Here is a 27,215-nt window from a genome sequence, read left to right as displayed (position 1 = left end):
AGGTGCAAAATAATGCAAACTTAAATAGAAGAATAATTTATTTTGGGCCAGTATTTATTTTTATGGTAGTAGCAGAGACAGGTGCTTTCAGAATACTCTTATTTTCTTCTTTATTGATAGTAGACGTTTTGTTGGTCTGAAACGCAATTGACATATTTAATTGTATGTATTTTATTTCAAACTAAATAATAACAAAACTATTAAACGGATAGTTAGATCCTGTTGTATTCTAATACTACCTTATAATAGTAAAAACAAAGAAGATATATTTTTTTAATGTAAATCACTTAATACTATATTACAATACTAAAAATATAGTACTGAGGAAGTCTCCGTTTCTTTTCTCTGTTCTTCAAAATTTAGGTTAATAAGCACTACTTATTCCTATCACTGTTCATGATATACGAATTAAAAAAGTAATAGTTTTTTCTTAACTAGATTTTTTACAGTAAAAAGAATTAATCTAGCATGTTATGTTAATACGCTTACCTACTTAAAATTAAAGAAAAAGACTCATTACTTAAGAAAATTGTTGTTACCTCAACATTTTTCCGACGGTACTGTTCGTCATCATCCTCAAGGTTAGTCTAAAATTTATATCAGTTTTATTAAAAAAGTCATTTGTAACTCATAAAAACTAAATTACATTATATAATTACAACTTGTTCAACTATTATTCGTCATGAATTAAAGAATATAAAAAGACATGCAAACGCTTTTTAATAATATTGGTTTGGAACAATAGATAGATAATAAATTAATACAAAAACTACTTTGAACCTTAAGTTATAGACATTTAAGCACACAATACGTACTTGATATTCTGCCGAATGTATCTTAATCATTTTATAGAGAGGAGGAGTTTTCTGAAACTGACAATCGTATGGACGAACAAATTAAACAACACACACACATGTAACAGACTCTAGAGAGATCTATTTTATTATTATTTTCGAACATGAGAATATTGCAGTTACCACACGTAGGTACTTCTACATAAAAGGATTAGATACGTTGATTTATTAGAATTAAGAACTAATTAATTCCCAATCCTTGATTCCCCAACAATCCTTAAATTCCTAATCCCCAAAAGGCCGGCAACGTATTTGTTACGCCTCTGTTGGTGTTTCAAGAGGCGATTGCTTCCCATCAGGTGATCCGTCTGCTCGTTTATCGGCTTTTATAATAATACTTTTAAAGTTTTGAATTTGTTGCATTTATAGGTGCTACAGAAGATTTATAGGCAAACCAAATATGGTTGTTGATGATTACTTTTAGGATTCGTGTTGATTTTGTTACAAGTTCATGTACCACGAAAGACGTTATAGCATAAGTTCGATTTTTATAAAAAAATTATTGTTAATTTTGTGATAAATGTGGACTATTTAATATTCTAGTCCGGAATATGATTGGTGGAAGCCAAACGCATCCGACGCAACGTAGCATAACGCATCTCTGGCGATAAAGCACCCTTAGATTGAGATAGGTTATTAGTATTATAAAATTAATCGGTTCTACCGGCCAATTCCGATAACCTACCTATCGGTAGATTTGCTTACTAAAGGTAGTATTTTGACATAAGCTCCATACAAAATGTGTCAAAATTCTACCTCTGGTAGGCACATCTACCGATAGGTAGGTTATTGGAATTGGCCGTAGGACACCCGCGTGAGTAGTATAACAGTAAAAGTTACTCTATTTATGCAGTTTACGTAAAATTATTATGTGTTTGAACTATTTACCTCATCATAATCATGCTCGGCACCCTCCGCTGAATCAGGTCTCGGGGTGGATTGTGCTGAAAATATCAATTCGATATACAAAGTATGTTTTTAACTGAATAGTTTTTTTTATTTATCATGAACAATACGAGTTTGATATATATGTATCGAATATACACATATCAAATATGAAATGCATAACGCATTGGGTTCATGGAAATGTAAAGTTGTAGTATTTCGATTATAATATTATTTCATTATATATTTGATTTATAAATATATTTGACACTGTCTGAAATATTCTTATGCCTTACAAAGGCTTTTTACCATGACATGTCCACGAAATCGATATTTTTTTAATTAAATTATACGCAAGCCACTACAATATAACTAGATTAAATAAATTTAGGTACAATTATATAAAAACTCACCATTCTGATACATAATAACTTTAGCGAAATACTCGTTGAGAGTTTCATATTTTTCATGTGATTTATCGTCCCCTGAAATTTGATGTAATGTAAGAAAGAAAGAAAAAAAAATATTCGTCACTGGTGCCGAATTTTTTTTATTTTTGATGATGCACCATAAATAAATTACATAAAACAAGTGTATATAAGTAAGTATTATAGAAAATGTAATAAGACTATGTGCAATACGGTCGCTTACACATATTGTGTGGATGCTTTTTTAGAATGCGGCTTTCAACTGGAAACCAAAAAAAGTTTTTTTTAAATTACATATTGTAAAACTTTATTAATTACTTTTAGTTCTTTTATTTTCCCTACTTACTGATTTTTTCAACTTCTTCGTCCAACATTGATAAGCCAACTAAAAAAAATTAATGTTAAAACATGAGTTAATAATTATTACAATGTTAAAACATGACTTAGTAATTATTACATAACAATGAATACCGTCAAACACTCATAGGTATACTGCTACTAATCTTCTAGGATTTGTACAAAGATAAATAAACACAGTTAATGATAATATATCTTACTATATATAAATGTAAGTCAGTGAGCGAGCAGCGAGCAGACCTCCTGATAATAAGCAATCACCGCCGTCCGTCAACACCCAAAACACCAGAGGCGTTGCCGGCCTTTTGGGCGTAGGAATTTAAAGATTGTTTGAACACAAATCTCTCACACAACGAAACATAATGCAAGCCTTGTTTCACGTCGATATTTTGTGTGGCCGTTGTATCACTCCGGTCGAGCCGGCCCATTCGTACCGAAGCGTGACTCTCCCACTCTCCCACTCTTAAATACATAAGTATGTGTTTGTTCCAAGCCTCATTTGGCATAGATTATAATACTTATTACTTTGGAACAACATACAAGTCTTACATTTTTTTCTAGTAATGTTGGCAAAGTCGATGGCAAAAGTTAGATTTGAATATTCATTGTAATTATTTTGGAGAAATCTGCTGAGACTACCGGGCAAGGGGTTTCGCGTTCGATTCCCGGATCGGGCAAAGTATTACTTAGCTTTTTTCGGCTTTTCGCAAATATCTCAGTAGTTGCACGGAGGCTGAAATTGTGCCCAGTATGCAATAGCCTCACCCTCTATTACATGGGACTTATAACTCAAATGGTGAAAAGTGGGTGTAGATTGTATAGTGGCATTACGTGCCGTAATGTGCAACCTACCCCTTTGGGGATAAAAGACGTGACGGTGACGTTATCTTGGAGATTGTAACAGTTTATTTATCAATCAAACTTACACGCTTTCCGAAATTTTTCATTTAACTTGTTTTCTTCCTTCTCTTTTTCATGGTCCACGAATACCCCTGTGAATTTTTTATTACGTATAATATTCATTCATTACTAGACTAAGATGAAAAGACTACAATAAAATATAACTATCTAATAAATTCCAAATTAATTAATAGTTTAAGTACAGATGTTATTTTGTTAGACATTTTACATTTGATAGTCATATTTTTGTTTTAAGTAGTGGTCATAAGATAAGTAAAAGCTACATCAGTTTGTTCCCATACTGTTGCAGATATTTTTTAAGGTATAATTGTAATTCGAGCGTTATTTTTGAGTGAGGGTCTACTACGTCCTGCGGGGGAAAATACAGAAGCAGGATAAGATGATGATTATCGAATTTAAGATGATAAATAAAAAAAGCTCACGGTCCAGTCTGGGCGTATTGTTGACATCGTCAAGGCACGACGTGTGTAACTTGCACGTGTCTAAGATCAAATGATTTTCGCAGACATATCGCCAAGTGCACACTGGTTTCATTGTTGTGGTGACACCACTAACTATACCTGCACATGTAGATTTTATATAATACCAGCAAATCATGTTACCTGAGTTTCTAGTACCTATATCTTATTTCTTCACCATTCACAGAAAAGTCTTTAATATAAGCACTGAATAAAAACAATTTTATAATGAGAGTAATTAGCGTTATACATTTCGGCTATTAATTTTGGTTACTCGACCAAGGGAATTGAAGAAATGATTTAAGTGCTCTAGTGTACGCTATGCTGAACATTGCAAATACTTATTTACTCGTGTTCTTTTTCATTTAATTTTGTATAATGTATCTCACCCTCGTTCTTGTCGGTTTTATTGTTGCTGATGCTAGCCGCTACGTCACCTGTTCTCAACAATGAGGCGTCAAGTTTATCTGTAACAGCAATACTTTTGTAATTTAGTTATCATATTAAGCCATCAGTAGCAATAAAGTTTACAGGCCGCCTGTTACGCGCTCGCCATAGCCTAAATACACCTGTATCACCACATACATCAAGTTTTATTTATAACCTTATCTACCAATGATGTGGTGGCGACACATTGACAAGTGCACATAGACTATCGACGAGCAAATCAACGGATGACGTCACAAGTATCCTGCATCGCACATATTAAGTTTACATGCGAATTAACACGGATAGAAAATCCCAACGAACAACTGTTGGGCAGAAAGCCCGCCAGGCATGATCACCTCGCCTGGTCGGAGGATCCTCCTTTTCTTAGGGAACTTTACTCTCTGTTCCCTAAAGTGGTGACCCCCGACGTGATTGAAACCAACCTTCACGGAGCAGATCAGCACCGTCATCCTTATCGCCATCTCCCTCACCCATCACTTCTCCGCTGAGCGGTAATCAAGTCGCAGCCAACCAGCATCCCCGGCCTCATCAGGGACCACCACACGCTACATCGAAGATATGCAGCCTGGTTCTTCCCTACGGCCTCATCAGCGTCTAGGCACAGCACTTTCTGCACACGGTCTGAGGACGCCTTCCTCCCGTCAACGCAGACGCCAGCCACTACGCACCTACCCTCGCAGCATCTATTCCCCGACTCACCGTGGGACACTGCGAGCTTCACTACTCCGACTCACTGGAGTATCACCCTGCACCGCTCACCCGACTCACTGGGCATTCAGCGGCACAGTTCCGACTCACTGGAACTAGGGACATTCTACACTGGCTCTGGCACCGCTCATCTCAAGCATCGACAGCCGTCTCAACAGGATCGACCTCCGGTCTTGGGGGGAAATGATGTGGCGACACATTGACAAGTAACAAGTGACAGATGACAGAAGTCGCACATAGACTATCGACGAGCAAATCAACGGATGACGTCACAAATATCCTGCATCGCACATACGAAGTTTACATGCGAATTAACACGGATAGAAAATCCCAACGAACAACAGTTGGGCAGAAAGCCCGCCAGGCTGATCACCTCGCCTGGTCGGAGGATCCTCCTTTGCTTAGGGAACTTTACTCTCTGTTCCCTAAAGTGGTGACCCCGACGTGATTGAAACCAACCTTCACGGAGCAGATCAGCACCGTCATCCTTATCGCCATCTCCCTCACCCGTCACTTCTCCGCTGAGCGGTAATCAAGTCGCAGCCAACCAGCATCCTCGGCCTCATCAGGGACCACCACACGCTACATCGAAGATATGCAGCCTGGTTCTTCCCTACGGCCTCATCAGCGTCTAGGCACAGCACTCTCTGCACACGGTCTGAGGACGTCTTCCTCCCGTCAACGCAGACGCCAGCCACTACGCACCTACCCTCGCAGCATCAATTCCCCGACTCACTGTGGGACACTGCGAGCCTCACTACTCCGACTCACTGGAGTATCGCCCTGCACCGCTCACCCGACTCACTGGGCATTCAGCGGCACAGTTCCGACTCACTGGAACTAGGGACATTCTACACTGGCTCTGGCACCGCTCATCTCAAGCATCGACAGCCGTCTCAACAGGATCGACCTCCGGTCTTGGGGGGGAGTGATGTGGCGACACTGACAAGTGACAGTTGACAGATGACAGAAGTCGCACATAGACTATCGACGAGCAAATCAATGGATGACGTCACAAATATCCTGCATCGCACATATGAAGTTTGCATGCGAATTAACACGGATAGAAAATCCCAACGAACAACAGTTGGGCAGAAAGCCCGCCAGGCATGATCACCTCGCCTGGTCGGAGGATCCTCCTTTGCTTAGGGAACTTTACTCGCTGTTCCCTAAAGTGGTGACCCCCGACGTGATTGAAAGCAACCTTCACGGAGCAGATCAGCACCGTCATCCTTATCGCCACCTCCCTCACCCATCACTTCTCCGCTGAGCGGTAATCAAGTCGCAGCCAACCAGCATCCTCGGCCTCATCAGGGACCACCACACGCTACATCGAAGATATGCAGCCTGGTTCTTCCCTACGGCCTCATCAGCGTCTAGGCACAGCACTCTGCACACGGTCTGAGGACGTCTTCCTCCCGTCAACGCAGACGCCAGCCACTACGCACCTACCCTCGCAGCATCTATTCCCCGACTCACCGTGGGACACTGCGAGCTTCACTACTCCGACTCACTGGAGTATCACCCTGCACCGCTCACCCGTCTCACTGGGCATTTAGCGGCACAGTTCCGACTCACTGGAACTAGGGAATTTCTACACTGGCTCTGGCACCGCTCATCTCAAGCATCGACAGCCGTCTCAACAGAATCGACCTCCGGTCTTGGGGGGGAGTGATGTGGCGACACTCTGACAAGTGACAGATGACAGAAGTCGCACATAGACTATCGACGAGCAAATCAACGGATGACGTCACAAATATCCTGCATCGCACATATGAAGTTTACATGCGAATTAAGACGGATAGAAAATCCCAACGAACAACAGTTGGGCAGTAAGCCCGCCAGGCTGATCACCTCGCCTGGTCGGAGGATCCTCCTTTTCATTAGGGAACTTTACTCTCTGTTTCCTAAAATGTGAATTCATATATCAGTTCTATTATTCCCCAAGACTCCGAAATGAAAGGCTGTGAACTATTATGAGTAGATACTCAATGTGGACAAGTCTTATACCTAGATGAATTTGGGCAAGCATTATATGGACAAGCATCATAGATGCATATGGGCAAGCCGGATTACATGTCCAAAAATCAAAACTCCCTTTAACCCTAAAACCCTTTTTTATGGGGGAAAAATCTTCCAATGGCTTTTTGGTTCGACTGTCTTGTTTACAATGTCTCTACCAAACTCATAAAGTAAGGTATTCTACTCACGACTCTGGATGTTTTTCTTCTTCTTATTATTACGTTTTGTCTTCTTTTTCTGTTTTTTGGTTGCATTTTCTGTGTAAAATGTGCTTAAGTTCAATTCCATTATTCAGTTACATGTCCATTGTATATAAATTTAACGATTTGCTACTTACCTGTACTTGATTTGCGGTTGCGTTTATTTTTTTTATTATTCTTAGATTTACGTCCTTTCCCTAAAGAAGAATCAACTAAATTATTAAAATTAGAAAGATTTTTAAGTTACATTCAATATCTTATTTTACAATTGAGGATATCTACTTCGATAAAAGATATAGTAATACTAGCGGACCCGACAGACGTTGTCCTGTCAACACGTCTTTAATTTGAAAATTTGTCGGATCCAATGTAAAACATTCCAAAATCAACAACTACTAATTAATTAAAAAAACATTGTCCAGCGAACAAAATTGTGAATCTAAACCATTCTCAGATCCCCTTGAACACACACAAAAAATTTCATCAAAATCGGTCCAGTCGTTTAAGAGAAGTTGAGTGACATACACACTTACAGAAGAATTATATATATAAAGATGGACCTACGGTTAATAACAATACGTACCTTTCTTCTTTGCTTCTTCCCCCTCTTTAATTTGCTGAGACTCTTTGTCTTCGTCGTCATAGTCTTGATCTATGTCTCTTTGTATATGTTTTCTCCCTCTATTTGACTTGCGACTTCGATGGTTAAGTATCAAATGCCTATTCGGTTGCATATTTTTTTCCAATTTCAAAATTGTACCAGGAGGCGGAGTTATCGGACGCTCTAGAATGATATATTTTAGGAAAGAATCAAAAATTTGGAATTTACCTTAAAATACTTTAGTAGGTACTGTATATTGGACTTAACGACACCAACGATAAAATTGTGATTAAATATTTGAAAATCGTTTTTGTATGTTTTATATTTGTTCTGCTGCTCAAATTGAGATTTAAAATTTCAACTAATTAAATATGATCATTAAGTTCTTTTTGACTGACAAGATCATTTCTATGGTGTACCTGTAACCAACACTAACATGGATATAAGTAACTATGAAAATAAACCTTAAAATGATATAACATTATAATGAATTTAAATACCACAGAGGTGCACAATATGGCATGTAATGCCTCTGTGTACACCCACTTTTCACAATTTATGTTGTAAGTCCCATGTAATAGGTGGTGAGCCTTTTGCCATATACCGTGCACATTTCCAGACTCCGTGCTACCACTGAGAAATTTTCGAAAAACCGAAAAAAGCCCAGTAATACTACGCCCGACCCGGGAATCGAACCCGAGACCCCTTGCCCGGCAGTCGAACTAGCAACCATTCGGCCAACGAGGCAGTCGTCCTAATGTAATAATAAATAATAAATAAATACAATACTTCTGTTTCTACTTCTTAGGCCAGGTTTCGAAAGAGTTCTTCGTGGAGAATTTTCCTTAAACAATACTGAAAACGAAAATAACTTTTAACCGAACAAATACTCAAATATGCATCATACATATATTAAAAAAAAAAACAACGGAATCGATAAATTGGCCTTTGCCATTAACTTTTTGAAGATCTTCATGTAAATGTTGTCCACGGCTCCGTTAAAATGGTCCATTCGGAAGGTTCAATTTTGCATCATATTTCGAGGATTACGGCCACGAATAACGCGTGTTATGTTATCCAGGAACGCTTCAATCGTGGTTGGCTTGTCCACATTGTTGTAAAGTTGAGAAGATCAAGATTGTTGCTGCTTATTGGATAACAATAATTTTCTTTTCGACATGTTGGAAGTTACATATTATAAGGTTTACTTTATGCTTTTGTAACTAGTTTTACTTACATGTAAACTGGCTTGACCGGGGCGTTTCTTCGATATCAAACAAAGTTCCTAAGATAATTAAATTAAATTAATAAAAACGTTTAATTTACAGGTTCACAGAACAATTAAACACAAATGTTATCTACATATATAGTAGCTACGGATGATCCTTCTATCACCTTGACCCTAAAATCTCCAATACCTCAATCTCTCATCCCAAAAATGCCAGCAGTACAAGTGTTAAGTCAGCTCGTTTGATCAGTATACTGGGTGACTGGTGAGATACCTTCAATACTTATGGAGAGTACTCGGTACTCGATTCTCGTTAACTTGGTATAAAAAAATAGGTACTTAATTTTTTATCGAAATGTCTCTAAAAATAAGTGAAATTTGAATAGGTCTCGATGTAGTTAGGCAACAGCTGTACAGTGTAGGTACCTATGTATTCTGTGTTGATAGCGCGCTGCGCGACCCGTGCGTCCGAGCGGTGTCCAAGTATTCCGCAGTTAAATAAATAAATACTGGACTCTCGGTGTTCTGTGTACGAAGTTTACTAAGAAGTTATTTAATATTTCATTTTTATGTTATTTTATTTCATAATATATGTTCGCATACTATCACGTCCTCAAATATTGAAGGTATCTCACCAGTCACCCAGTATATATTATACTATTAAAAAAACAGTTATTACCTCCATAATTCATTGTATATACTGGACTTGCTCGCCTCCTATTTTGCGCAGCTGAAACGTTAGGTAGGTAATTTAATTCTGTTAATCATCTCACATTGATAACTAAATTTAACCCAAACAAACGAGTCTAGCTAAATAAAACTGTTTAATAACAAACCATTACCTGTTTTGTCTAATGCTAGAGCTTGAAGTGCATCTAAACCTTTGATGTCGTCATCTGCAAATGAAAAATAATTAAACGTTGACTACTTTATTTACACATCATTCACATGCTAAATATTGCGGCTACTCTCACCCTCCAAAGATTTTTAGGCCTTATTTGACTTCTCCCTTTTTGGGTGAGAAAGAGGGAGTGTCAGACCCTTACGTACGTACGTACGTACATACAGTTTGAGCGGCAGGTATCGTGCCCTCACCCCCTGAACCACGCTCTTCGTTGCACGTAACTTTTCATTAACATTGAAATTGGTCTTATTAACTAGTCCGAGCAGTTAGCTCAATGGCCGCATCAAGATGTTGACTTTCTCGACAAGAGCGATCCGTGTATGTGAATCACTGGGTAACTGCTCGAGCAGTCCGTGTATGGTGACCCTTGTCTCTGGATAGCAGATGGTAATCAGCTCGTATCAGTCTTCCACTTACTGTATCCTATGGATACCCGCGGCTCTGACCTCAATTTTATGAATTCTTCATAGCATCTAATCCTAAATACGTAGAGAGAATATTAAGATTATAGGAACCAAAAGATTATATCTTACCATCCAAAAGTGCAATAATTTTTGTTGTTAGAACTGCAAAAAGTTAATAAGTTTTATTTTAATGGAATACCTACGTTGTTTAAAGGACGTTTGGAAAATAAATAAAAAAATACATACAGAATCCTGCAAAGATCTTATCCGCCAGTTCTTCGGGAGATTTTGATGAAGTTACAATTCCATTACCTTCTAAAGTAAGATAAAAAAACTGTTTTATTTATAATGAAAAATAATATTATTAGTATGTCGGAAGCCTCCACACTTATATATCTACATATACTTTGTACAATATACACTCTTAAAATATTTTTTTTCGATCGATTTCAAATACTAACGAATCTTACCTCCTGGATTTTCCACTGGAAAATAAATAGTTATTATAGTATATAAATAGCTCACAGTAACACTGTACATAAAAATTATATAAGAAAAACAACATTAAACAGCTGAAATAATATTTAATTAAATTCTGTACTCTTAATATGAGTTTGGTTTACGTACTCTGTTTGGCCGGCTCGAATAAACCAATCCGGAGCCGAATGCTCTCTCGTTTCGATTAATTTAAACATAAGGCAAACTGTGATCACACTCATACTAACCGCCGTACTTAGGGATATTTAATGGTTACTTAACCCACTCCTTAGCAATCATTTTCAATACAAAATCGTTAACTAAGGAATAATTTAAGTAATCTCTAAATGTCTCTGTAGTAAGAGTACTGTTCAGTCTTCTGATTTCCATAAATCTATACAATAGGGATGATGACGGGGTATGAAAATTAAAAATCTAATTAGTCCATCAGTTAGGTAATGAAAAAATATTAGACACGTATTTTTTTATTTTGTCATATAAGATAACAATACTTAGATAAAACAAATTAAAGTTTAGGAGTGGGAGCTAACTACGTGACTATAGAGTATAAAACGTACTCTAAAGTGACGTCACGCGATATTTCAAATCGATATATCTTCGAAAGTATTTATTTCCGTAAGAAAATAAAAAATACGTGTCTAGTATTTTAAAAAAATCTACAAGACGGACATTAAAATAAAAATTAGTCATCTACCCTATTGTATTACGTTTGACCATAAGACATTTGAAATTGCATTCAATTTATTGCGTAACTAGCTTCCGCCCGCGACTCCGTCCGCGCAGATGTCGGTCTTCGCGTGGAAGTTTTATTTCTCCATTTTGAGTAACTCTGACAATGACATCTTAGAAATATCTATTGGACCCAAATACGGCGAGGCCCATAATAATTAAGGAGATCCCATAATAATTAATAATATTGAGCTATTGCTGTTGATCAGAATAAAACTGAAAAATAAAGCTTTTTTTTCTACGGATTTTTCCAGGATAAATAGTAACCTATTTTATGCCCAGGATAATAAGATATAATTATACCAAGTTTCATCGAAATCGAACCGTTAGTTTTCACGTGATGCCTGAACATATATAGACAGACAGACAAAAAAAAAATTAATCACATATTTGGGCTTGGTATCGATCCAGTAACACCCCCTGCTATTTATTTTTTCTATATTTTCAATGAACAGAATTGACCCTTCTACAGATTTATTATAATATGAATGAATGAATGAATGAATGAATGAGAGTGTTATAAACGTAAGAGTAGACAAATATAATCAGAAAGCTCTGAACTGCTAAGCTATCGGGAGTTATACGTGTTATTGTGAGTCAACCCTAAGAGATAGACATTTGCTGTCGAGGAATATTTTTTAAACAATTTTAAGGAGAACATTTCTGTCTTACATTATTTCTGTGTAGCTTTAACCATTAAGGTTGCACATGCGACGGAAGCTTGAAAAATGGAGTAAGTTCTCCTGTTTTCCCAACATTTTCCTTTACTGCTCTGCTCCTATTGATCGTAGTTGAAATCTGTCGAGTGGTTTTTATTTCTATAAAGAACATACAGACAGACAGACAGACAAAAAAAAATCTGTAAATTTCAGTGATTAGTGGTCAGTATCGACCACTAATCACCCGCCGATAGTTATTTTGGAAATATATTTCATGTACAGAATTGACCTCTTTATAGATTTATTATAAGTATAGATTTTATTTTTTGATTTTTGAAATAAAAACTATCCTATGTCCTTTCTAAGGTTCTAAACTATATCTGTACCAAATTTCAACCAAATCCGTCAAATAGTTGCGGAGATTAATGGTATAAGCATAGAATGTTCGACGTGATTCTTTAATTTGACATAACTTTTTTATTTATGAACCGATTGACATGAAACCAACACTAAATGTAAATTTAAGCATCCCACAATATATTCGTGAAAACCGCATCCAACTCGGATCAGCCGTTTCTGAGATTAGCGCGCACAGACGAACAGACAAACAGACAAACAGACAAACAGACAAACCGACAAACAGACAAACAGACAAACAGACAAAAAAAAAGTTAATTACATTTTTGGGTTCGACATCGACATAACAATAACCCCTGCTATTTTTTTTATTTTTATTTTCAATGTACAGACAGCACTTTTCTACGATTTTATTATATGTACTAGCTTTTGCCCGCGACTTCGTTCGCGTGGAATAGTGACTTCCGGCAATTTTTTGGTTTTAACCACATAGTTCCCGATCTCGCGGGATCTCTTCAAAAATGAGATGTGGAAGATATTCCAGGGAACTCTTCAAAAATCAACATAATGAGCTCTGCGTTTGAATTTAATAGATGTATACTCACTTAGGGCATTGAAAAAATAGTTTAAAAACGGACTTAAACTAAAGAAATATTATAATCTTACCGAACTTAAGATGAAAACTAACTTAAAACTAAAGAAAGCTACGAATTACGAATTTATAACAATTAAAAAAGAAATTATATTACAACCTATCCTCTATGCTATAATAACCAAGCTTAAACTAAATAATTTAAAGGAAACGACTTAAATCTAATCTAATTAATTTATAAATTAGACTTACAATTTTATTAAAAAAACTAACTACAGTAACTACTAATAATCGATATCAAACTAAACCTACGTTAAATAGTTTAACCAGAAATCCAGCAAAATTCAACAAATAATTTTATTAATTGACAAATACAACGAAACCAATTTAGAAAATACGAAACAGCAGGACCACTACAGACAAATAATTATACGACAGATAATACACTTTTTCTACGATAGTACCGAAGCGCTCGGCCGATACCCAACCAAATGAATGTAACGAAACCATAGCGCGATCTATTTCTATCCCAACGCCATCTATCGAGGATAAAGACAACTTGGATTATTTATTTATACTCCGTTCGGGCATTTTCTTTGTACTAAAAGTTTAATTATATTGATATTATTTTTTTCATACCTTTTTACTATTTATTTACTTTTTTTCGATGAATTAAAACCAATAACATGAACTGAACAATTGTAATGACACCATTGCGCGATCAACGCCATCAATCTACGGAGTATAGGAACAGCCCGACATTGTTCAATTCCGTACTATAAGTACGGAATTGAACAATATATGGCGCTGTATGTCCGGAATAAATTTATTTTTTATTATATCCTATGTCCTTTCTAAGGTTCTAAACTATATCTGTACCAAATTTCAACCAAATCCGTCAAATAGTTGCGGAGATTAATGGTATAAGCATAGAATAGTGTTCGACGTGATTCTTTAATTTGACATAACTTTTTTATTTATGAACCGATTGACATGAAACAAACACTAAATGTAAATTTAAGCATACCACAATATATTCGTGAAAACCGCATCCAACTCGGATCAGCCGTTTCTGAGATTAGCGCGCACAGACAAACAGACAAACAGACAAAAAAAAAGTTAATTACATTTTTGGGTTCGACATCGACATAACAATAACCCCTGCTATTTTTTTTATTTTTATTTTCAATGTACAGACAGCACTTTTCTACGATTTTATTATATGTATAGTATGTATAGATGAAATAACGTAACGTTACGTACAAACCTTTGCTCAGCAACATTTCAGTGACCGGCAACAATTCTTTTGCAGTAAAGAAGTCACCTGGTCATCAACAATATTGTTATTTTTAAACCTAATAATTTAATTTTAATAACGGCTAAATGCAATTAGGTATAACTTTTTATGCTTTACCTTCCTTCAATGGCCTGATAAGATCTGCAATATAATTAAAGTTATTTTTAATGACTAATTTTAAAACTTCAGATGAAAAGATTGGATTAGAATGTATATTTTTTAAATGTCTTTGTAGTATTTACCTTTATTTAAAGAATTTTATATACACCAACCTCTCTAACAGCCAAATTTATATCTGACCTGAATCGAAAATCGATCTCAAATCGATATTTGTAGCCTAGATTAATCTAAGATTTTCTATCACGATGGTTACTAATTTCGAGCATAAATCAAAATTAATATGTTTGTGCGATCCTTACTGTCTTTTTTGTCGATAGTGTTGTCCTCATTGTCCTTTCCTCCAGGAGAATTGTCCCCATTGTCCTTTCCTTCAGAAGAATTGTCCTCATTGTCCTTTCCTCCAGGAGAATTGTCCTCATTATCCTTTCCTCCAGAAGAATTGACCTCATTGTCCTCTCCTTTAGAAGTATTGTCCTTACTGTCCTTTTCTCCAGGAGTATCATCCTGTCTATCTTCTCTCTTTTCTTCTACAGAAGTAAATTCTTCATTAGGCAGAGATTTGGCTTTGGGGCCATTCAAATGTTTCTTAACCAGCGATTCGTTTTGAAGTCCATCCACATCAGACACCACCATAACACCACTGAGACGTTTTTTGTTTTCCAAAGTTTCATCATTTTTATTCCCTATATCAAATTAAATTGCTCGTATTAAGATATTTCACATAAAAAAAACTAAACTTCATAGCTTTTAGCACTTACCATTAGTACTTACCCTTGGACTTGGAGTCTACGTAAACCTAAACAAATATTTGTTTTGTATATATATCTAATATTGTTTAATTTTTTTATTAAAGAGGGTCCAATCATAATCATAGTATTATAAATATGTCGCTCTCATAGAAATATTAAACATACGCCGTACGCCCGGGTCTGGTCGGGCGACGACGACTTGCTCGCCGTCCGCAGACCCTGTGTCCCCGAGTGTCTCTCGCAACGGAATTTGAAGAGCCTAGTTTACCCATCAGTGCAGCAAAATTGATGAATTGTTGAATGTATTCGGAGTCTTACAATTTTTGATTTGATAATGCCGATTAACAAATCTATTACAACAGGTCAAAACTATAAAGATTTTTGGGTTGACATTAACATATTTTAATTAGTTACTTACCAAATTAAACCCAATAAGAAACAAAAATAAATAATGATACCGCAACATTATGCTTCACGACATGGCACCTTCCAGTTTGAATTATTTATAATTAAAGTGTGGCTTGAAAAATTAATTGGCTTCTGCCATTTGCATTTGATAGAATTGCAGTAAGCATGAAATGTATACGATTTTACGAGCATTGGCTTGAATAGCGACGTAAAAGTAAATCGTAAATCTAGGATAACTTTTTTACTTATAGGTGAAGTAAAGCTGGTAGATTTAATTCGGTTTTTATATATAAGAGTCAATTTCAGTGTCATGACCATCAAAAAAATAAGACTACTATTACAATTTAACATAACATAAAACTGTAGGTAAACGAAAATATATCATTAGGTAATGAAATATAGATTTATTTGAAATTCAAAGTAGCCTACAATCGCTTTCTTATTTGTTGTAATAAACTCGTTATATGTATATCGGACGCAAATTAAACGTATTCCCTAATTTACTACGCGAATGTGTATTAGGCAAGGCTCATTCATTTGTGATTCAAAGCTACCTAGTCCCATCATAAGTTTATTTTACCTAATTTAAAGTCTTTCAAAAGTTTTGTATGAATAATTCAATAATGTTTTTACAAAATATCACCGGAATTAATGAGTTAATTAATAAATAATAAGAGTTAATTACTTGTTGTCAAACTAACGTCGGTTAATGATGGGTTGTGATCATCTGACCTCATGGCGTTTAAAGCCAAGCTTCTATAGAGGAATATAAAGGTGCAGTATTGAGCAGCGTAAACGGAAGTTGTGAGGGATGTCATTGGTTTCCGGGACATCTGGAACGTCTCTTGTAGCTCGGCCTTGTCCGACTTCTGAGGGAAATGCTACACAGGTCGTGGAGAGCGTGGACGCCCGCGCGTGTGGCCTTCACTTTATTGACCTTACTCCTTACTAGTTACGTAATCGTACGACGAATAAAACAATACATCTTATCAAGAGAAATGTTTCTATTTACCAATTTTTTTATTTTTCCTTTCTGATGATCTTCAGAAATCGTTAAAACTTTCCTTGTTCCCCAGCTCCTCTAGGGTCCCGACGGTTCAATGTACTTTTGACAAGTCTTCTACAGTAGAGCTAAAGTTCATTACGTTTTGTGCACGCTATATCAACATTTATTTATTTTTAAACGTGACCTTCTTGGTAAAATTGGTGCTTAGTGAAAGGTTAGACTATTTTATTTATATCTTACTGTACCTATGGACATAAAAGAATAATTAGGTACTTCTTAGGATTCCGTAGCCAAATGGCAAAAACTAAACCCTTTATAGATTCGTCATGTCTGTCTGTCCGTCCGCATGTCACAGCTATTTATTTTCGAATCTGTTGGGCCTATGTATGTAGTTGAAACTTTGTTTTGAATTATATTTTGTTACAACGCATTACAATAACTTTTATATAATGTCATCTACTCGATGTTACGGCTTTTTCTTTATCTAAAATGTGTCATAAAGGTCCCGATGAGATTACAGGTGCAAAATAATGCAAAGTTAAATAGAAGAATAATTTATTTTGGGCCAGTATTTATTTTTATGGTAGTAGCAGAGACAGGTGCTTTCAGAATACTCTTATTTTCTTCTTTATTGATAGTAGACGTTTTGTTGGCCTGAAACGCAATTGACATATTTAATTGTATGTATTTTATTTCAAACTAAATAACAACAAAACTATTAAACGGACAGTTAGATCCTATTGTATTCTAATACTACCTTATAATAGTAAAAACAAAGAAGATAATTTTTTAATGTAATTACACTTAATACTAAGGACACTTAGGACAAAATGTTGTCCGGGTAAAAATATAGTACTCCGTTTCATTTCTCTGTTCTTAAAAATTTAGGCTATAAAGCACTACTTATTCCTATCATTGTTCATGATATACGAATTAAAAAAGTAATAGTTTTTTCTTAACTAAATTTTTTACAGTAAAATGAATTAATCTAGCATGTTATGTTAATACGCTTACCTACTTAAAATTAAAGAAATAAGACTCATTACTTAAGAAAATTGTTGTTACCTCAACATTTTTCCGACGGTACTGTTCGTCATCATCCTCAAGGTTAGTCTAAAATTTATATCAGTTTTATTAAAAAAGTCATTTGTAACTCATAAAAACTAAATTACATTATATAATTACAACTTGTTCAACTATTATTCGTCATGAATTGACGAACATCAATAGACATGCAAACGCTTTTTGAAATTAGTTTGGAACAATAGATGGACTTTAAAATTAATACAAAAACTACTTTGAACGTAAAATTATAGACTTGTAAGCACACAATACGTACTTATTTTAATTAATTTGTTGAAGAAGTTTAAGTAAAAGTGAAAGTGTAAGTGGAGATCCAGCGCCTTTTTAATAAGATTACTTTTCTGAAAAATAACGACAAATTATTAAGTAGTACAACAATCGTATGGACGAACAAATTAAATAACACACACACATGTAACAGAATCCAGAGAGATCTATTTTATTATTATTTTCGAACATGAGAATATTGCAGTTACCACACGTAGGTACTTCTACATAAAATGATTAGATACGTTGATTTATTAGAATTAATAATTAATTAAGAACTGTTGCGTGTACAAAACTTGAGTTTATACAATAGTTGAATCACGAATTGTGTGAAAACGTGTTTTAGTTTTCATATAAACAATTATTTATGTATCGTGAAAAACTAACTTTTCTAATTTATGTAACATAATTGATTTCTAGTTTGCAGTTACTTAATACACTTTCTTAAACACACCGTGACAGTCCACGACTGGACTTCAAACCTTGTCTGCTTAAGAGAGTGTGCCAAAACCATGAAACAAGTACAGTTCCGGCGATACTAAGCTATGTAGTGATGTGAGCAAAACGTCCAATGAAAATTCGCCGCCGCAAAGTAGCTGTGCGAGGAAGATGCGCAGCTCGAGTATGGTATGTATCGATAGTAGGGAAGTCATCCATTACACACATCCATAGCACGCATCCATAGCACACACCCACAACACGCATCTTTCCATAAAAAACATAGGTAACTTAGGTGACTTCGTTTCCACCAGTGTTTAACTATGTGTATATGATTGGTGGAAGCCAAGCGCAACTACAGCACCGTAGCATAACACATTTCTGGTGGTAATTGATAATAATATTAATGGTTCCCTTAGATTGAGATAGGTTATTAGTGTTATAAAATTAATCGGCTCTACGACACCCGCGTGAGTAGTATAACAGTAAAAATTACTCCATTTATACAGTTTACGTATAATTATTACCGCTGACGCTGACTGAGGACTCGACGATTGCGCTGAAAAAGACAATTCGATATTCAAAATAAATTATGTTATAATACCAGCTTGATTGTTATTAAACTCTAAACAAATATTTAAAAACTCACCATTCTGATACATAAAAATTCTAGTGAAATACTCGTTCTGAGTTTCAATGTGTTCTTTTTCATCTGAAATTTGATGTAATGTAAGAAAGGAAGAAAAAAAAAATATTCGGCACCAGGTTGATGCACCAAAAATACATTACATAAAACATGTGTATATAATAAAGTAAGTATTATAGAAAATGTAATAAGACTATGTTCAATACGGTCGCTTACACATATTGTGTGGATGCTTTTTTAGAATGCGGCTTTCAACTGGAAACGAAAAAAAATATCTTTATTTTTTGTAAACCTTTATTAATTACTTTTAGTTATTTAATTAACCCTACTTACTGAGTTTTTCAACTTCTTCGTCTAAAATTGATAAGCCATCTAAAAAAAGGAATGTTAAAACAAGTTAGTAAATAATTATTACATACATAACAATGAATACCGTCAACGACTCATAGATATACTGCAACTAATCAACTAGGATTTGTACAAAGATAAATAAACACAGTTAATGAACAAACACAGTTATTTTCTTTTATGCTACAAGCCGGTATATGAGCAGACGGATCACCTGATAGTAAGCAATCGCCGCCGTCCATCCACATCCGTAACACCAGAGGCGTTGTCGGCCTTTTGGGGGTAGGAATTTAAGGGGATTGGAGATTGGGAACACCATTCACTCACACAACGAAACACAACTCAAGCCTTATTTCATGTCGATTTTTGAGAGGCCGTGGTATCACTCTGGTCGAGCCGGCCCATTCAAAAGTTCAATTCCATTATTCAGTTACATGTCCATTGTATATAAATTTATCGATTTGCTACTTACCTGTATTTGATTCGCGGTTGCGTTTATTCTTTTTATTATTCTTAGATTTACGTCCTTTCCCTAAAGGAGAATCAACTAAATTATTAAAATTAGTTACATTCAATAAGTTATTTTACAATTGAGGATATCTATTTCGATAAAATAATTGTCGGCTCGTTTGATCAGTATATACAATGTGATAGGGGCGAGACTTCTAACCCGTTAAGGCTGAGTTCTACACCTAATTTAATCGACAAAAGTCGGGGGTCGAAGTGGTCGAATCCACCATTCCCCACAAAAAGTTATGGCTATTTTAATATTTTTTTTACTTTTTTTAATATCATAGGTTGTATGCGTCGTAGAAACAAAAAAAATTAACGGTAGCTAATAACCTTGGCTAACTAATTCATTACTTTTTTCATATGTTTGATAATGTTTTGGTGAGAAAAAAAATCATTTGTGAATTATTTTTACCGAAAAAATCACTATTTTTCAATATTTTCAATTAGGGGTTCAACCCTCCATATTATTTTTTTTGTCGATAAAATTAGATGTAGTACTCAGCCTTAACGGGTTAGAAGTCCCACGCCTATCACATTGTATATGTACTATTAAAAAACAGTTATTACCTCCATATTTTTTTGTATATACTGGAGTTGCTCGCCTCCTATTTTGCACAGCTGAAATGTTAGGTAGGTAATTTAATTCTGTTAATCATCTCACGTTGATAACTAAGTTTGACCCAAACAAACGAGTCTAGCTAAATAAAACTGTTTAATAACAAACCATTACCTGTTTTGTCTAATGCTAGAGCTTGAAGTGCATCTAAACCTTTGATGTCGTCATCTGCAAATGAAAAATAATTAAACGTTGACTACTTTATTTACACATCATTCACATGCTAAATATTGCGGCTACTCTCACCCTCCAAAGATTTTTAAGCCTTATTTGACTTCTCCCTTTTTGGGTGAGAAAGAGGGAGTGTCAGACTCTTACGTACGTACGTACATACAGTTTGAGCGACAGGTGTCGTGCCCCCACCCCCTGAACCACGCTCTTCGTTGCACGTAACTTTTCATTAACATTGAAATTGGTCTTATTAACTAGTCCGAGCAGTTAGCTCAATGGCCGCATCAAGATGTTGACTTTCTCGACAAGAGCGATCCGTGTATGTGAATCACTGGGTAACTGGTCGAGCAGTCAAGGAATAGTGACCCTTGTCTCTGGATAGCAGATGGTAATCAGCTCGTATCAGTCTTCCACTTACTGTATCCTATGGATACCCGCGGCTCTGACCTCAATTTTGTGAATTCTTCATAGCATCTAATCCTAAATACGTAGAGAAAATATTAAGATTACAGGAACCAAAAAATTATATCTTACCAACCAAAATGGTAATAATTTTCGTTGTTAGAACTGCAAAAAGTTAATAAGTTTTATTTTAATGGAATACCAACGTTGTTTAAAGGATGTTATGAAAATAAATAAAAAAATACATACAGAATCCTGCAAAGATCTTTTCCGCTAGTTCTTCGGGAGATTTTGATGAAGTTACAATTCCATTACCTTCTAAAGTAAGATAAAATAACTGTTTTATTTATAATGAAAAATTAAATTATTAGTATGTCGGAAGCCTCCAACAATATATCTACGTATACTTTGTACAATATACACTCTTAAAATATTTTCTATCGATTTCAAATACTAACGAATCTTACCTCCTGGATTTTCCACTGGAAAATAAATAGTTATTATAGCATATAAATAGCTCACAGTAACACTGTACATAATAAGTATATAAGAAAAACAAAATTAAACAGCTGAAATAATATTTAATTAAATTCTGTACCCTTAGTATGAGTTTGGTTTAAGTACTCTGAAATTGCATTCAATTTATTGCGTAATGAAATAATGTAACGTTAAGTACAAACCTTTGCTCAGCAACATTTCAGTGACCGGCAACAATTCTTTTGCAGTAAAGAAGTCACCTGCTCATCAACAATATTGTTATTTTTAAACCTAACAATTTAATTTTAATAACGGCTAAATGCAATTACGTATAACTTTTTATGCTTTACCTTCCTTCAATGGCCTGATAAGATCTGCAATATAATTAAAGTAATTTTTAATGACTAATTTTAACACTTCCGATGAAAAGATTGGAAAATAATCTATATTTTTTAAATGTCTTTGTAGTATTTACTTTTATTTAAAAGAGTTTATACACACCAACCTCTTTAACAGACATATCTGACCTGAATCTAAAATCGATCTCAAATCGATATTTGTACATAATGAAGTACTACTTTTTTTTCATAATATTAAGCCTTAGCTAGATCAGTCTAAGATTGTATATTATGGTGGTTACTAATTTCGACCACAAATCAAAATTAATATGTTTGGACGATGCTTACTGTCTTTTTTGTCGAGAGTGTTGTCCTCATTGTCCTTTCCTCCAGGAGAATTGTCCTCGTTGTCCTTTCCTCCAGGAGAATTGTCCTTATTGTCCTTTCCTCCAGGAGAATTGTCCTCATTGTCCTTTCCTCCAGGAGAATTGACCTCATTGTCCTTTCCTCCAGAAGAATTGACCTCATTGTCCTCTCTTTCCTTTGAAGTATTGTCCTTACTGTCCTTTTCTCCAGGAGTATCATCCTGTCTATCTTCTCTCTTTTCTTCTACAGAAGTAAATTCTTCATTAGGCAGAGATTTGGCTTTGGGGCCATTCAAATGTTTCTTAACTAGCGATTCGTTTTGAAGTCCATCCACATCAGATACCACCATAACACCACTGAGACGTTTTTTGTTTTCCAAAGTTTCATCATTTTTATTCCCTATATCAAATTAAATTGCTAGTATTAAGATATTTCACATAAAAAAGAAAAACTAAACTTCATAGCTTTTAGCGCTTATCATCAGTACTTACCCTTGGACTTGGAGTCTACGTAAACCTAAACAAATATTTGTTTTATATATACAGGGTGACTTGTAATTCGACGTATTCCTCTCGGGAGGTGATAATACAACTAATTTCTTACAAAATTAGCCCTGAGGTCCTTGGGCGGAAAGTGGCTAGTTTCTGAGATATTCAACATTTTTGGTTTTGGTAAAAAAATCCCGAATTGATTACAAAAACATCAATAAATCAAAAAATACTGGTTGGATTTTAGTAGTTTTAGTTTTAATCAGTTGCTAATACATCAGTTATCATTTATAAATACTAATAATGGCACAAATATCATTCGTTTTAAAATAGCAAGTAATTTCCTATCAAATTTTGTTTTGTGTCACTAATTTGGTCGATAGAAAACTGGATTTATTTAAAAAAATATATGACACTAAGCGTACAAACTATTAGAAAAACTTCCTTGGTTTAGTAGCTACCCAGAAACATAAAATTATTTACAACATTCTCAAAAATAAATGAATTAATTGATGATAAGTAGAGTGTAAAGAGAAAAGGGCAATTTCAAAAACATCTTTATTTGCAAAAAATTGTTCAAAGTAACCTTCCCTACGACGAATACATGCCCGAACACGCTTCCTTATCTCTATGACGGTCACTCTTGGACTGAATATGCGTCTAATTTCGTCATTATTTTCAAATATGTTTTGGAGAAGAATTTCGATACACGGCCTATTCCGTCTGTATAAACAAGGGACTTTATGTAAAAATCAACCGGCGTTAGGTTCTGATTACTGTGCATGCCATGTAGTCATGTAGAGGGACCGCCCTGTCAATATAACACTTGGGAACCGAGACATCCTACCATTGCCGCACAGTAGATCGATAGTGCACTAAACAATCGTCGTGTTCGAATAAACTCATAATCTTGTTTCTAAATTCAAATTTAAAACAATGATCCTAGCTCATTCCTTAAAAATTAATCTTAATTCTCACCATTTAAATTATTGGGTAAAAAGTAGAGCCCAATCAAGTCATTATTAATGATACCTATCCAAACATTTGAATCAAAACCGTATCCTGTTGGTTTTGCTTTTTTAGATTTTCGTTGACTTTTTTGGTGTTAATAATGGATATTGTGATAGTTTGATCAGAGCACTATCGATCTACTGTGCGGCAATGGTAGGATGTCTCGGTTCGGGCGGTCCCTCTACATGACTACATGGCATGCACAATGACCAGAACCTAACGCCGGTTGATTTTTACATAAAGTCCCTTGTTTATACAGACGGAATAGGCCGTGTATCGAAATTCTTCTCCAAAACATATTTGAAAATAATGACGAAATTAGACGCATATTCACAAGAGGTCATAGAATAAGGAAGCGTGTTCGGGCATGTATTCGTCGTAAAGGTTATTTGAACAATTTTTTGCAAATAAATATGTTTTTGTTGCCCTTTTCTCTTTACACTCTACTTATCATCATTAATTCATTTATTAGATGTTGTAAATAATTTTATGTTTCTGGGTAGCTACTAAACCAAGGAAGTTTTTCTAATAGTTTGTACGCTTAGTGTCAATATTTTTTTTTAAATAAATCAGTTTTCTATCGACCATTAGTGACACAAAACAAAATTTGATAGGAAATTACTTGCTATGAATGATATTTGTGCCATTATTAGTATTTATAAATGATAACTGATGTATTAGCAACTGCTAAAACTACTAAAATCCAACCAGATTTTTTGATTTATTGATGTTTTTGTAATCAATTCGGCCAAAACCAAAAATGTTGAATATCTTCAGAAACTAGTTTCCGCCCAAGGACCTCAGGGCTAATTTTGTAGGAAATTAGTTATATTATCACCTCCCGAGAGGAATACGTCGAATTCAAAGTCACCCTGTATTCTAAATTGTTTAATTTTTTTATTAAAGAGGGTCCAATCATAATCATAATATTATAAATATGTCGCTCTCATAAAAATATTAAACATACGCCGTACGCCCGGGTCTGGCGGGCGACGACGACTTCTTGCTCGCCGTCCGCAGACCCTCACTTGCGGTGGCCGAAGCGTAGCTTGAAGCCCCGAGTGTCTCTCGCAACGGAATTTGAAGAGCCTAGTTTATCCATCAGTGCAGCAAAATTGATCAGTTGAATGTATTCGGAGTCTTACAATTTTTGATTTGATAATGCCGATTAACAAATCTATTACAACAAGTCGAAACTATAAAGATTTTTGGGTTGACATTAACATATTTTAATTAGATACTTACCAAATTAAACCCAATAAGAAACAAAAATAAATAATGATACCGAAACATTATGCTTCACGACATGGCACCTTCCAGTTTGAATTATTTATAATTAAAGTGTGGCTTGAAAAATTAATTGGCTTCTGCCATTTGCATTTGATAGAATTGCAGTAAGCATGAAATGTATACGATTTTACGAGCATTGGCTTGAATAGCGACGTAAAAGTAAATCGTAAATCTTTTTTACTTATAGGTGAAGTAAAGCTGGTAGATTTAATTCGTTTTTTTATATACGTAAGTTTTAATAGTCAGGTTATAAATTATCTGAAATCGAATGTGGTAGCAGAATTTGAGTGTCACGACCATGAAAAAAAAAGAGGAACAATTTTAAAATAAAATTGTAGGTAAAGGAAAATACACCATTAGGTAATGAAATAAAATAAAATGACATAAATGTATTAAATACACGTTAAAACACGTTGAGACAAGACGTAATCTTTTTAGAGTCTTTGAAATATTGCAGCTCGGCCTATTGATGAAAGATAAAAAATACAACTTAACATTATGGTATAAAGCGTTATAGGTATTACATTCGTGAAAATGAGAGATTTTCTCGTCGTTAGGCCTTTGACTAAAAAGATTAATCCATAATTCCCTCTAGATTTTCGTGGTCCTACTAAAATTATCCAACTAGGTACCATTATAGTAAGTACTAGCTTCTGCCCGCGACTTCGTCCGCGGAAAATTTCTTGTTTTAACATAAGATCACACTCGGCGCTATTGTAGCTGTTAGTGCTCTGACTGTAGCTGCTCGCTGTCTTTCTGTTGCTAGACACTGCGAGCGCTGAGCGCTAGTCTCCCTAAGCCTCGTTTCAGAGACATGCTGCCTTAAATCAGCGAGACGTTGCGCACGTTCAGCGCTAGTTTCTTGAGCACGGGCTCGCGAAGCTCTCACATTTTGGCTAGCGAGCCGCTTTGAGCGCTCGGAGCTTGATTCTCTGACGCGTGCTTGCGAAATATGTTCTCTATTTCTCGGGAGGCGCTGCTCATTTTCTGAGACAGATTCTTCCGTACGGCGTACTCAAGCTGCTCTTGTCTGTGATGTCTGCCGGGACAGTTGCGATTACCTTTTCAGACTTGAAAAAAATATGAACAAAGAGCGACTCGACCACCGCTTTAATTATACTAAACAATCGTAAAGAAATTACAATATTTACCGATTATTTCGAAGTACGAACATACTAAACGTACACAGAAATAAACGTAATTGAGTTTCCGTTTTTTTACAATTCAGAGAACCAATCAACGAACAACCAAACGAAACGACCGAAACCAACAAACAACAACAACAGACTGACAATTACATTTGAACACCAACTAACGACAACTTGGGCATAATAATTCGAGAGGGTCATCAATCCGTGGAAAATCTTAACACCGCGATTCAGAAAAATTACGTATTTGCAGAACGCCATCTATGGGTGAATAGATAAAACGTCCGCACAAAGCGTGTTAATTCTGCTAGCGGCATTTTGCATTTTAATAATTGTACATTATCTCCGAAACTATATGACCTATTGACATATTATAAACTGTGGCAAATCTTATCTATATGATATCCTTGTGATACTGAAATAATTTATTTTGATAATGAATAATTAATTTAAATATTTAAGCAAAATAATCAACCAAAGTAAGTAATCCGAAAAAAAACGTTAAACACTTGAGACGTATAAAAGATAGAAATATGGTGTCGCGGACTTTTTTGTAGAAATCATTAAGACAAACCAGATTGCCATACATTGTTTACAATTTTAAGAAACTGTTTAGGCAGCGCATGCATATTATTCTGTTTTATGAGCTATTTCTGTCCGACTTGCTAGACAAAAGTTGTGATTGCTCGGTTAATATACATGTTATAAAAATAATTTATAGCCTATAGCACTCAGGGATAATGTAGCTTTCTACCAGTGAAAAAAATTTAGGATTGGA

At 35.2% G+C, this 27,215-nt stretch overlaps 2 protein-coding genes across 29 annotated transcripts in view; one reads left to right on the top strand and one right to left on the bottom strand.

Annotated features, from left to right (window-relative positions):
• Window positions 1-27,215, top strand: part of LOC118273208 (uncharacterized) — a 163,524-nt gene that overhangs the window by 42,663 nt on the left and 93,646 nt on the right. The gene's annotated exons all lie outside the window — the stretch shown is intronic.
• LOC118273209 (uncharacterized) lies at window positions 21-25,411 on the bottom strand. 26 transcript variants are annotated; one of them, XM_050694295.1, is made up of 27 exons: window positions 25,245-25,410; window positions 22,992-23,016; window positions 22,658-22,899; window positions 22,599-22,627; window positions 14,972-15,027; window positions 14,670-14,693; window positions 14,523-14,579; window positions 10,891-10,905; window positions 10,667-10,735; window positions 10,550-10,582; window positions 9,955-10,008; window positions 9,792-9,842; window positions 9,122-9,169; window positions 8,674-8,739; window positions 7,867-8,067; window positions 7,421-7,480; window positions 7,272-7,340; window positions 4,293-4,370; window positions 3,868-4,005; window positions 3,451-3,516; window positions 2,514-2,552; window positions 2,391-2,429; window positions 2,153-2,224; window positions 1,743-1,798; window positions 816-872; window positions 540-587; window positions 21-136 (listed from the first exon to the last, which is right to left on the bottom strand). In XM_050694295.1, exons 1-27 carry the CDS (start codon window positions 25,290-25,292, stop codon window positions 38-40), a joined length of 1,839 nt encoding a protein of 612 aa, XP_050550252.1. In that variant the 5' UTR covers window positions 25,293-25,410; the 3' UTR covers window positions 21-37. The 26 variants fall into 26 exon arrangements, with proteins under 26 accessions (XP_050550252.1, XP_050550213.1, XP_050550185.1 ...); XM_050694256.1 differs by having other exon boundaries at window positions 22,599-22,899; XM_050694228.1 differs by lacking the exons at window positions 10,891-10,905; window positions 14,523-14,579; window positions 14,670-14,693; window positions 14,972-15,027; window positions 22,599-22,627 and adding exons at window positions 21,787-21,801; window positions 22,000-22,056; window positions 22,147-22,170; window positions 22,483-22,597 and having other exon boundaries at window positions 22,628-22,899.

Source organism: Spodoptera frugiperda, chromosome 1, assembly GCF_023101765.2.
Source record: "Spodoptera frugiperda isolate SF20-4 chromosome 1, AGI-APGP_CSIRO_Sfru_2.0, whole genome shotgun sequence".
Taxonomy (NCBI): Eukaryota; Metazoa; Arthropoda; class Insecta; order Lepidoptera; family Noctuidae; genus Spodoptera; species Spodoptera frugiperda.
The sequence above is the reverse complement of the archived record's forward strand: the minus strand, read 5'-3'. Positions and strand labels throughout refer to the sequence as shown.

What these genes read in the sequence shown, in the direction of transcription:
- LOC118273209 (XM_050694210.1), bottom strand. Translation starts at nt 25,292, where the DNA reads ATGTTTCGGTATCATTATTTATTTTTGTTTCTTATTGGGTTTAATTTG. An exon ending in CCGGTCAAGCCAGTTTACAT is followed by an intron (nt 8,740 to 9,121) that starts GTAAGTAAAACT and finishes TTTCGTTTTCAG; the next exon opens with TATTGTTTAAGGAAAATTCT. An exon ending in ACCGTCGGAAAAATGTTGAG is followed by an intron (nt 137 to 539) that starts GTAACAACAATT and finishes ATTGCGTTTCAG; the next exon opens with ACCAACAAAACGTCTACTAT.